Source organism: Gobius niger (genome assembly GCF_951799975.1).
Source record: "Gobius niger genome assembly, chromosome: 23".
Lineage (NCBI taxonomy): Eukaryota > Metazoa > Chordata > Actinopteri > Gobiiformes > Gobiidae > Gobius > Gobius niger.
Genome location: NC_136874.1, coordinates 4,336,268 through 4,348,834, shown reverse-complemented (window position 1 = coordinate 4,348,834; position 12,567 = coordinate 4,336,268). Strand labels below are relative to the sequence as shown.

At 38.9% G+C, this 12,567-nt stretch overlaps 1 protein-coding gene across 3 annotated transcripts in view; it reads left to right on the top strand.

Moving 5' to 3' along the window:
* LOC306982191 (voltage-dependent L-type calcium channel subunit beta-4-like) overlaps positions 1–3,499 on the top strand; it is a 33,247-nt gene extending 29,748 nt beyond the window's left edge. For all 3 annotated transcript variants that reach the window (XM_079582039.1, XM_079582040.1, XM_079582041.1), the window contains 3 exons: positions 991–1,086; positions 1,186–1,371; positions 3,039–3,499. In XM_079582039.1, the coding sequence (XP_079438165.1) occupies positions 991–1,086; positions 1,186–1,371; positions 3,039–3,329 (573 nt within the window). In that variant the 3' untranslated portion in view covers positions 3,330–3,499. The remainder of the gene's footprint in view (positions 1–990; positions 1,087–1,185; positions 1,372–3,038) is intronic.
* Positions 3,500–12,567: the final 9,068 nt, after the last annotated feature.

The following is a 12,567-nucleotide window of genomic DNA, read 5'->3' as shown; positions in this document are numbered from 1 at the left end:
CTGGACGGACACTAACGTTATGGGAAAAGGCAAATGCCTAAATATCTCAGTTTCAAGTCAGTTTTCAAGGACGACATTGTTGACATGTTTTGAAACACGCGTGTTCTCAATCGTGTGCATTGAAACAGCCTGGTTCTCGGACTGAAGACTTTAACAGGATGTTTCTCAGTCGTCCTTGGACCAATTTTAAACATTTAAAAACTCAGAGAAACGTTAAAATCTCAATTGTTTCGATCTTTCCAGAGAGCGAGAGAGAAGTGTCGGGTTTACTGCTGTTAAGAGGGAAGATAAGATAAGTCTTTATCGATCTCACAATGGAGAAATTCACTTGTTATTCAGCTCTCAAGAAACACTCCGGTGCAGAACAGACAGGAAACAATTAAATAGTAAATGGAGGTATCTTATATACAGTACAAAAACTTAGAAATATAGAATATTGTCTGCTCAAAAGAGAACTGAATGATGTAGATGTTCTGTACAGGTCACAGAGTCGGGTCTGAGGGGTTTTGATGATCTTACTGGCCTGGTTTACTTTTCTATGGAGTTTTGTTACTGTATGTGATGAAGGATTCAATGAGTGAAGTGAACACTAAAAATAAAATGTCTTTGTTGATATTAAAAGATCTGAACCTCCTGAGGACATGGAGGCGCTGTCTGCATGACGCCCTAAGGACAGTTTGCTATTGTCTATTTCTGTCCCCAAAATTATGAGTTTTCAAATTAAAACTCATAATTGCGACACAAGAACTCATAACTCAAAATGACGAGTTTAAAACATGGAATTATGAGTTTTAAACTTGTCATACGCACTTTCAATTCAAGGTTTTCTCGGTGAGGGAGGGTTGATACCAGACAAACTGAACCGGATGACTTGGCACTTTGAGCATGAAATGATCACTGCTTGACATAAGGAAACAAAATATTTAAAAAGACACTTAAAATATCTAAATTATTATTACATTTTAACTGTAATATTGTGATTTTTTTCAGGTTTTGCAGCGGTTGGTGAAGTCCAGAGGGAAGAGCCAGAGCAAACACCTGAACGTGCAGCTCGTGGCCGCCGACAAACTGGCTCAGTGTCCACCGGTAAATACTCCTACTCCTACTAGTACTACTTAAACTACTACTACTGCTACTTCTACTACTACTTCTACTCCTGCTGACGTCCTGTGTCTGCTCTCGTAGGAGATGTTCGACGTGATCCTGGATGAGAACCAGCTGGAGGACGCCTGCGAACACCTGGCGGAGTACCTGGAGGCGTACTGGAAAGCCACGCACACGTCGCTGGCCACGCCCCTCAACCCCCTGATTGGACGGAACGCGGCGCCCACCAACATCACGCAGTACTCCGCCAACATGACCGGACTGCAGGTATTTCTAATGTATATTCTGTAGTAGTTTTAGTATCGTACTTTTTTTGTTGCTCTGTTCTGGTCTTGAAGTGAGTGATGTTTTTTATACTTCAGTCAAGAATAGATTTCATCGCACTCAAAAAAAAGTGATATAAATTCAAGTTTTAAAAGTACTTCATGGGAAGATCTCTTGAAATAAGTTATTTAAATTAAAGAAAAATCTACTGATTAAAAAAAAGTCACTTATTTCTAGACTACTTTTTGCAGTGAAAACATGCACTGGAAAAAATGCCATCTTATCTTAGAAAAATGACTTGAAGTGTGCTTGAAAAAAGACTTTCAATGCTGATTTTGAGTATATGATTGAGTATATAATTGAGTATATAATTGCCAATGGAACCAGCATTAATAACCTTGAAATGAGAAAAAAAAAGTCTGTCTAGTTCCATTGGCAATCATGAAATGTAAAGTGCAATATAAATAAAATGTATTATTAAAATGTATTATTATTTCAAGACGAGTCCAAACCTTCTCAAAATCAGAACAATTTCTTATAATTCAAGCACTTTTAAGTCATTGTTGTTTGAGATAATATTTCATTTTTTCCAGTGTAGTTTTGCCTGTACACTCTAAAAAAGTAAATATCAAACATTGGCTTAAATGACTTGAAATTAAGAAAATGTACTTTATTTTGAGCGGTTTTCACTCATTTAGACTTTTTTCCTGATCTGACCCAGTTTACTTTTAGGTATGCACCGATACCAGTATCGGGTCGATACTCTTAACCCCTTAACTCCCACCTGAACAGAGCACATTTTCTCCAGTTTGGCTTTACCCCAGTCCAAAAGCTTCTGGAAAAAAGCTGTGGAAGTAGCAACAAAACTGAGACGAAAACAATGATGGAAATGTGATAAAAAAGTGACGAAAAATTGATGGAAAAAGTAGCAAAAATGTCACAAAAATGTCACAAGAAATTGACAAAAAATGGACAAAAAAAATGACCAAAATGTGACAAAATGCTACAGAAAATTGACAAAAATGTGATAAAAATTTGACAACAAAAAAAAGACAAAAAATGACCAAAAAAATGACAAAAATGTGATTTAAAAAAATGACGAAAAAATGACAAAAATGTGACCAAAAAAAAATGAGTCGAATACCCAACAAAAAAATGATGGAAAAAAATCTGATGACGTGAGGAAAAAGATCCTCTCGGTTCAGGCGGGAGTTAAGAGGTTAAAAGTGTCGCCTAGTTTACTCAAGGAAATGTAAATGAGTAAATTAACTAATTACTAACCAATCTGCTGTGAAGAAGTAAGTATGTTGAAGAAAATGCCTTGTACTCGTCTCGGTATTCAGTATCAGCAAGTACTTAAATCAAAGTACTCGTATCAGTTTTTAGAAAAAGTGGTATCCTTCTCTATTTACTTTGTTAATTCGAGGATATTTCAGACGAGTTCTAAGATAAATCTTGCTTTAAATAAGAAAGTAAAATTGCCAATGAGATAATCTAGTACAAATGCCCGACTACATCTCAAATTTGGATAATTAAGCTCAAATTGAGACATTTATGCTCATCTAGTTAATGACTTTTTGCAGTGTAGTGCCTCCCCTTTAAGGCAGGAGTTAAAGGGGAGGGCGTTACACACAGATTCCTCCGTAATTCCCTCTCTTGTCCCGAAACAGCAGAGCCAAAAACCCGCCCGGCCGCAGAGCAACCACACGGGCGACCACTCCACCCCGAACGAGCGGCGCAACCTGATGACGGCCGACGAGAACTACCACAACGAGCGCGCCCACAAGGGTAACCGCGGCAACCGCATGTCCTCGGGGTCCCAGCACAGCCGCGACCAGACCGAGTCCTACCAGGATCCGTACCAGGACCCCTACCAGGACCCCTACCAGGACTCGTATAAGCCCCACAGGAACCGCAGCTCGCCCGGGGACTACAGCCACGAGTCCAGGCATCGACTCTGAGTGCCGACACTTTTCTTCCAACAGATTTCAAATTTCCTTTTCTCTCGTTTGGTTTCGTTTCACACGATCAAGATGTGAAATTATGCCGATCACTTCGAGGCAAGACTTAAAAAAAAAAACTGGTTGCTAATTGAGTGGTACGGTTTGGGCTGGAGCAGAACAGATTATGTTTTTTTGAGAGTGACGCAACAAAAACACCGCCAGCCGCCATTTTGGATCATGTTTCTAAAGCAAATAATGTCAAACTGAACCTGAATTGAAATCACAAAGCTACTAACTGCTCATCTATCCTGCCTTTCTCGCTTTTTTACCGTCACAGAGAGGGATTATATTAGGCTATAGGCTATATTATGAAGTATTTTGCCTGAAATGCTAACGAATGATTAGCAACTGTGGCTAGCTAACAGGTCGAACATCATTTAAAAGTCTTCTAGCGACTAAAATATGCCGTGAAAATGTTTGAAACTTTCAGTGTATAAGGAAGCACTGCTCTCCAAAAAAGTAATTTGGTTTAATTATGTAATTTAAAACTTTTAGAGATAGATACAGATCAGTTTCTGCTGACTTGCAGTCCATGGAAAACTTGCGTAGCCGAGGGGGAAGTAAACCTCTCATGAGAATCAAAATTTTTTCCTCTTTTTAGCCGTTTTCTGGCGGACTGTAAACATATTTATCACACACTAATAAAGCCAAAATTATGTCCATACGGATGTTTATTCACAGCAAATTGCAGTAAAAGCGGAAAACAGAATTTGTTGCTAAAGTTAGCATACTTAACATTAAGCTAACGTAGCTTCTAGGGCTGGGTACCATTAAACAATACCAGTCTGGTATCGAATAAATAAGGTTTACTGGTATCGGAAAAATAAAAGTATCGAAAGCAGGTATTGAAAAGAAATAGAACATCTTTATATTTATAGTTTTGATGCTGTTGGTCATTAAAACGTAAAAAGAAGAAAAAAGTGAAAGACAAGTTAAATGTTCCATTTTTTTTAAAGGGATAAAGTGGAAAAAAAATTGGCATAACTTGGAAAAAAATGAAAAATTACCAACAATTGCAACCGGAGTCACCAATACACACTAATAGATTCACGAAGAAGAAGCTAACAGGCTAACGGGCAAAGCTAACTGTGGGCTAGCACCACTTAAACAGTATTTACAGCCAAGTTTGACAATATTTCCATTGTGTAATTGGATGTACAATATCCCTCTGTCCCTTTGTCTTTTCTGTCAGCGTAGTATTTACTCTCATGGACAATTAATGTATAAAAAAGAATGCAACATGCTACGACATCTGCAGTGGCGCTTATGGCCTCTAGGGGCATGAGTTACTTAGTACTGCTAAAGGAAGTTTCTTGGCTGTTTCACTTCAAACAAATGATACAAATGTTTAAGACAGGTATTGACAAATAGTTTAGGAGTACCGGAATTGAAAAATTAAACCCAGCGCTTGTAGCTTCCTGGTTAGCATTGTCTGTTTTTAAGTATTCATGGGCTGTTGAACCATTTTGCTCCGCTCCATGTCTCTGTATCTTTATTTAGTAGAAAAAATATATTCATAATTCAGCTTTTGTTAAAGAAATGGTGGTGAAAAGGGACAAAGTTAATTTTTTTCCCACTCTGTCTGCTCCAAACGTGACCATATATGGGCAATTCCAAAGATGGCCGCCTGTACGGGCCCCTACACATCGTCATTAATACTGCATTGTGACAGTCCTACAAAATCGTAAAACAAGCTCTCGCTTTCAGGTAACGACCGACTGATCCAACCTGTGCCGTACCACTCAAAGCAAACTCAAAACAATATCATTTAAAGCGACTTAAAGCGACTCCATTTTCCTGGGGACTCAGAAGGGAAGTCCGCCGCACATAGACTGCGAAATGCCGCTGGCGTCCGCTTCTTCCGAAAGCCCCCATACGTGTAAAATACCAACTTAGCTTACTGCATGCTAGTTAGCCTACTGCATCATCTCTGTTTTCTACCTAAAAAAAAAAAAAACGTTTGGGTGGAGCTTGTACATAGTAACTTTTTTCTAAAAATCTCACGCCCGATCGTAGGCAGTAGACGGTATGCGAAAGGTACGGCTGCTAAAAATATCGAACGTGGAACAACGACGAAACTAACTGGTGCTTTACATTTCCAAACTATTTTGCTATTTTGAACAAAAGAAGAAGCAGGTCTTTTTTTTTGGGGTCAGCTTTTCTGTAGCATAGGGTTCTGTTTTGGGGGTTTGCTTTGGACAATGTGGATGGATTTTAGACGGTTTTTAGACGGAGCGTGTGAGGCGAATGCAAGATGAAATTGTAGCTAAATAGGGCACAAAGCACAGACGGTACGAGGATAGTGTGGACGGCTGACTTAGGACGCTTTACAGTTTTCACTATGAGTACTTGGAATATTATTTTACATCCAAAAAACACTAGACTTATCCGAATAAACTCGTATGTAAACAAAGCAGCTAAGTTTTGCGCTTCCCCACTGGGGGCGCCATTGCTGTCTTCATCTCGTATCCGAACACGGAGCACTCTGGTCATCTCCGAGTTTAGCTACATAGTGCCGGAGTTCATAAATTAACCAGTTACCAGTACATTTTGGATCGGACTATTATAAATCCTCTGTTGCCGTGGAAATCCGACATGTTTGTAGATAGATACAGACGGCATCTCGTCACAGAAAGGGGCGTGGCTTCTATTTTTCACTCTTGTTAGCCATTTTCTGGTTGAATATGAACTTATTTATCACATACAAATAAAGTCAAGTCTAAATCAGGTCCATATGGATATTTTCTCACAGCAGATTGTTCTGTAGAAGTGAAAAAACGGCAGTCCTAGCAAGTCCTAGCAAGCCCTAGCTAGTGTTAGCATTAGCACGATGCTTTTTTTAAATGTATTTATGGGCTGTTGAACCACTTTGCTCCTCTCCATGTCTTTGTACCTTTATTTAGTAGAAAACTATATTCATAATCGAGCGTTTGTTAAAGTAGTTTTTGAATAATTAGAGAAAGTTTTGATTTTTCTCTAAATTGTTTTCCCCCTTAACTGTTTTAAAACGTGACCATATATGGGCGATTCCAGAGATGCCGTCCGTATCTATGCTAGCAAACATTTTCCATTTTCCTTTAGCATTTAAAACATCTAAACCAAGTATGTTTCAATGTAATTCTTTGTAAACAAGCTTTGAGGTCCCCTGCAGTGCCTCTGAGTACCACCAGGGGGCAACAGACTCCACAAAAAACAGTGAAATACAAGAAAGTAGTAAAATACCTGCAGAATGTCCTATCAGCCCAACTACTTCTATCCTTCTACCGTCTGTGCTGGAGATTCTGTTTGAAAAAGTCTTCTCTCGAGGTTGTAAACTTTGATAACTTGATTTTCTTTTCGGGCTCTTCTGTAGCTGGCATGGTTTCTGACCGCAGAGCATGCTTCCCTGACGTCTGCAGAGCTTTAGAAGTGGGCGAAAACATGAACAAAAATGGTCGAAAATCCACTCAAATTGCAACAGACGCATGAAGCAGGGTTTTATTTGTCAAAAACGGTCAGACGATAATGTAGCTCGACGCTAACAAAATTTAGCAAAACGGTGAACTCACGCCTGTAGTGTAGACCTTAACTGCCAGAAGCTTGGAAGACGGATACTAATTTGGCAAAAATGTTAATGCTACTACATCGTAACACGACGTTAGAGAGTATGAATCGAAGTAGCCACTGTGTAACGCTATGTAGAGCTCAAAACAGTCCTGCCTTCCTCGTAATCCACTGTTTCTACAACTGAAACCATTCATTTTCCCCATAGACCTCGAGGAATATCCACATATCAAGTTAATGGAGGTTTAAAGGAGGTTTATCTGCTTTCGTGGTAACTCTCTGACAGGCAGAAGTGAGAAAACGTGCTACAAAACAAGCTTTCAGTTTTGGCTAACGAGTGAATGGTATGCTGATTGATCAAAGGAGCAGTGAAGAACACACTTTGAGCGAAGAACAACTCAGAACAGGTTGGATTATGGGTATTAAAGAAGTGTGTGTTCCCTCGATGATGCAAAGAAACTAAGGATGTACCGATCCGATGTTCAGTATCGGATTGGATCGAATTTGATGACTGGATGGGTCCGATGCAAGTCGGCCGTGAATCTGCGGTCATGGATCTGCAGTGCTTTGAGGTGTATTGCAGTACAGTGGTAAACCTGCAGATGGAGCCGCTGCAGATCCAGGACCACAGATTCCTTCATGCTATCGCTAAGCTAGGCTACCGATTTGATTGATTTGATTTGATTTCTTCTTCTTATTGTGTCTTGCACATCAGTAAGTGCCCTCATGGGTTTACAAGACACATTTCAAAACAGAATTCAGAGGCTGCCAAAATAAAATCACAAAAACTGTACAATCGATCCTAACAGAACAACATCCACATCACACAGGAGGGAATAAATTCATTTGCCTACAACACCTGCTTCTGAAAAATGTTTTCATTTAAAATTCAAAGCTAAAGCCAAAATCTCTTATAAAAAAAAAGAAAGCTGGTAAAACTACTGTAATATCCATAGGCAATAACATATAATGATATAAATCAGGGGTAGGCAACGTCAGGCCCGGGGGCCAAATCCGGCCCTCCAGCACAACACCTCTGGCCCTCAAGATGATTTTGAGTAACATTATTACACAAATCAGAGAGTACTTTTAACATTATTAGAGTTCAATGGGTAGAAATATAGGTAGAAATACTGTCAATACACCCAATTAGGTCATATATTATGTAGTTATTCTCTTTTTTATTCTTGTTCCATTGGCGCTATAGCATTTGTATCTTGGATTAGTTCAAACCGATTCAAATTCAACATAGAAGAACTTTAATTCAACTTTTAATTTGGGCTAATAATCAGCGGCTTCGGCCCTCGGTCTATTTCCAATAAAGAAAATCGGCCCCTCCGCCAAGAAAACTTGCCTACCCCTGATATAAATTATATAAAAACATAATAATACAAAAAGACTGCACTGGATCGGTATCGGATCGGTATCGGCCAGATGAAGTGTCAAAATATCGGATCGGGAGCTCAAAAAAGTGGATCGGCACATCCCTAAAAGAATCAAGAAAGAACAGATTGAGCGCTTCAGCAGGAGAAGAAGAAACAACCAAAGTGAATAGGATGAAACTGAATGACAAGGGAACAACAGTATATCAAGTCGATTTAGCGTAATATCAAAGAAATACTTGAAAATAACTCTTTTTACGGATCGTCAATGGGAAAAATGAATGGGAGAAATACTTCCGGGTTTCGAGGTTAGCTGCATGTCGATAGAGGGCAGCAGTACTAACGTTTTTCACCACAATTTTCTACTAAAATGCTAAAAGTAGGGCCAAAAATCACTTTAAAAAACATGACGAAAGACCTGGATGAGTTTGCCTAAACAAAGCTCGGACATGTACATATCTGTATTTGGTAACATATCACCGTTTGCTACTTGCTTTGAAAGGACCAAACACGCTGATTTCGTTGGCTGTTTTTCCCATGGTAGCGCTTACGTTGCAGGTTGAATATTTGATTAGCTTTTATTCAAATCGCTGTATTTTTTATAAATCCTTGTCGACTAGTTGTTATTACTTAGCTTCAATTTTAACCTTAGAAAACAAAACAGGCTAAACGGACCTTATTTAAATCTTGAATAGTGTTTCTGCTCCGAGAATCCATGGGCAAAACTATCATTTGAGTTCCCACAATGTGAAAAAGTGACTTTATTGATCAGTTGGACGACAGTGTGAGTAATGAGCTGATCAGCCATAACATTATGACCACTGACACGCCCCGCTTTAGTCCTCAGGGGTTCAATTTCTTTAATAACCCACACTTTTCTCCAGTTCGGCTTCTTAACAGGAGCTCACAGCCTATAGCCCAGTGTAACGCCTCATTTGAAAGCTAAGGCCAACAAAACCGATATTCTTCCTCATGTGTTGTTACTTTTTTGAAGTTTTTCCCCCCAGTTTTTTGTCGCTATTTTGACTCTTTTTTCAAGAAGCTTTTAGAATTGGGTAATGCCAAACTGGAGAAAATGTTCTCGGTTCAGGTGGGGATTAAGAGACTAAAAATAATCATAAATGAAATACAAAAGTTATGATCCAAAACACATTCAACTGTATAGTCCGGTTCACTATGTTTACATTTCCAATGTTGAGAGAGTATTTATGAAAACTATATAATTTTGGAAACTTTATGGTCTAAGCAATGAGAAAAACAATGTTTCCATTTGCCCTTGTCATTTGGTGAAATTGTGCAATTATTCCATTTTCCCATTAGAGTAAATGGGGAGTTCTGGTCGTCGCTACGGCAACACCGTGAAAAATACGACAAGGGTTTCATTGACTTTTTTTATTGGAACGACCAAATGTAAATTTCCGCCAAACTAAGTTTTTTATTTCCCATATAAATGTTTTTATTTTTTATTTTTAATACATATCAGAGCAAATGGAAACATTGTTTTTTCTGATTTTAAAGCAGCACTAAGTAACTTTTTTACCTTTCTGGGTCGGAGTCACCAATACACAGTAATGGAATCAGGAAGAAGAAGCTAACAGGCTAACGGGCAAAGCTAACTGTGGGCTAGCACCACTTAAACAGCATTTACAGCCAAGTTTGAGTGAAAAAATTATTTCCATTGTGTAATTGGATGAACAATATTCCTCTGTCCCTTTGTGTTTTCTGTCAGCGTAGTATTTACTCTCACGGACAATTAATGAGTAAAAAAACGTAACATGCCACGACACCTACAGTGGCGCTTATGACCTCTAGGGGCACGAGTTACTTAGTTCTGCTTTAATAAAGTTTTGATAGTCTTCCCAAAAATCCGGTGAAATTGCATAGTGAACCGTGAATGTTTTGCTGATATTTTCTCTCTATTTGACCCAGTTTTTGTTCTCAAAGTTGCCCAAAATGTCAAATATCCACATTATGCTTCATTTCTCATGTTTCCAAATCTCTACAAATGATAAATGCAAAACTGTGTTGGATTTATGACGTTAAAAACAACCTGGCCCTGATTTAATCCTATACTTTACTCCGCCCAGTCATCTCTGCAGTGGTCATAATGTTCTGCTTGATTCATCCCACACACATTTCTCTCCAGTATTTCTTTGCAAACACAAAGACGAGCGAAAAGAGGCTCCTCCCGAGTAGAAGGTTTTGAATATGTTTTATTTTTCTATCGAATCCCTGTACATACTTTGTCTTTCGAGAGATTTGCTCCCGCAGAAGAGTCGTGCAATACAAAAAGGCATGCCGAGGATCTCCACTGACTGTCTATGCAAACGTGGACATGGCTTCTTGCTCCCGCTTCCTCCTCCGAAAAAAAAAACGGACATTTTCCAAGCAGCTTAAAAAGGGGAAAACGTTTGGTTCTTTTCTTCCTCTTTCTTTGGTCTTTTTTTTTCTTTCTTTTATGTGGAAATTAAACTCTTAAGCGGCTAATGCGGTACTGCATGCATGACGTACCAATGATCTGGTTTGTACAAAAAAAAATAAAAGAAGAGGGGATATATTTAAAAAGAAAAAGGAAGTGACTGTGTTTCAAAAGGCAAAGTGACTGGAAACTTTTCAAAATAAAAGTCCATATAAAGTCGGTTTCGGTGTGTTGGTTAATGATGAGATGTTAGTGTGTTCTGAATCTGTACTATTGTATTTTTACAGGAAATATCCAAAAGGAAAACTACTAGAAAACAAAAACTACAACACTACTACAAGCACTATGACAGTATTAGGGCTGGCACTACTACAACTTATACTGCTACTTGGTTTACTGCCATTTTCCAGGAAGTATCTTCAAATTGCTGCTTAAAACAATGTAAAGATAGCCCCAGATAATTTACATTCAAGTTATGGGTAGGTTATGTAGGATTTTTTCGAAATATGAGCTTTTTTGTATGCCAGTACTTTAATGATACAATACTGATACCCAAACAATACTTTTTTCTTTACATATACAAAATACACCACCTTTATGTTGTGCTTTACATTCACAGGAGAGTGATTAGCTCATGATAGGGACTTAAAATGACAGTTGTTGATGAAAAACTTGGCCGGACATGATCTGCTTCTACACCAGGGGTCCTCAAACTACGGCCCCGGGGGCCAAATCTGGCCTGCGAAATGATTTAACCCGGCCCTTGACTTGTGGAGCACAAATCCCTTAGTCTCTAGCCCCTTCCCGTGTGGAGTTATGATTTTTTTTTTTACTAAATAAGCAGTATGCTCAGCCACTAGGGGGCAACTTAAACAAATAAAAAGACTTCCACACTTGTCCAGCAGAGGGCACTGACATTAGAGAGCAGGATATAAACAACACATTATAGCCACGTGGTAAATGGAGCTTGGAGTGAATGAATAATGACTATACTTTGAGAAACTTGTGACACAGGCAAGCACAATACAAGTATAAGCAGTTATTACTTTGGTCACTTTACGCAATGAAAATAAAAAAGTGTTAAGACTTGATTAGTATTTTTGCAAACCACTGCAGCAAAACAAATATGTGCCTGAATCAAGTGTTGATCTTGTGGATATAGTAGTGACTGTGCCAGGGTAGTAATCTCTACTTCACAATGAGGCTGCTGTATTTTGGTCTGGGTCATACAATTATATGTTAAAGCCAAACCGGCCCGGCCACCCAGTCAGGAATGATAATGTGGCCCCCAGAGAAAAAACTTTGAGACCCCTGCTCTGCACTGTAGCACACAGTAGCCAAAGCTAACACCACAAATGACATCCACACACTTACAAACACAAAACAAAGGTTCACAAACACAAACACTTAAAACAAACCCAATGTCATGCAATGTGACACCTTAAAATCTTATTAGGCCAAAACAAATCGCACAGTCAACACCAGCTGTAAGAAGCTAACAAGCTAACATGCTAACCACCACAAAGCAGCAGTATGAGCCAACTGTTGATTCACCAAACATGCGGGAAAACAAAAAGTTACTCACCAAACGCAGACATCGCTCTTCTGTTGTGTAAAAGCCTCCAAAGCGAATATCCCATAAATAAACTAGTCCAAATTTTTGAAAACATCGGCTCCTCAGTCCCCGCAGGCTAAAATATCCATCCTGGTAAAGTAAAAAACGAAATCTTCCTGCAGGCAGAACAAAGTGTGCACAGATAAAGTCCTGTTATTATTAAGCTGTTCCTCCAGATGCAGATGCAGGTGTGTCCAGTCAGCATGGTCTGCTTTGTTTACACTTTACACCTGTGCA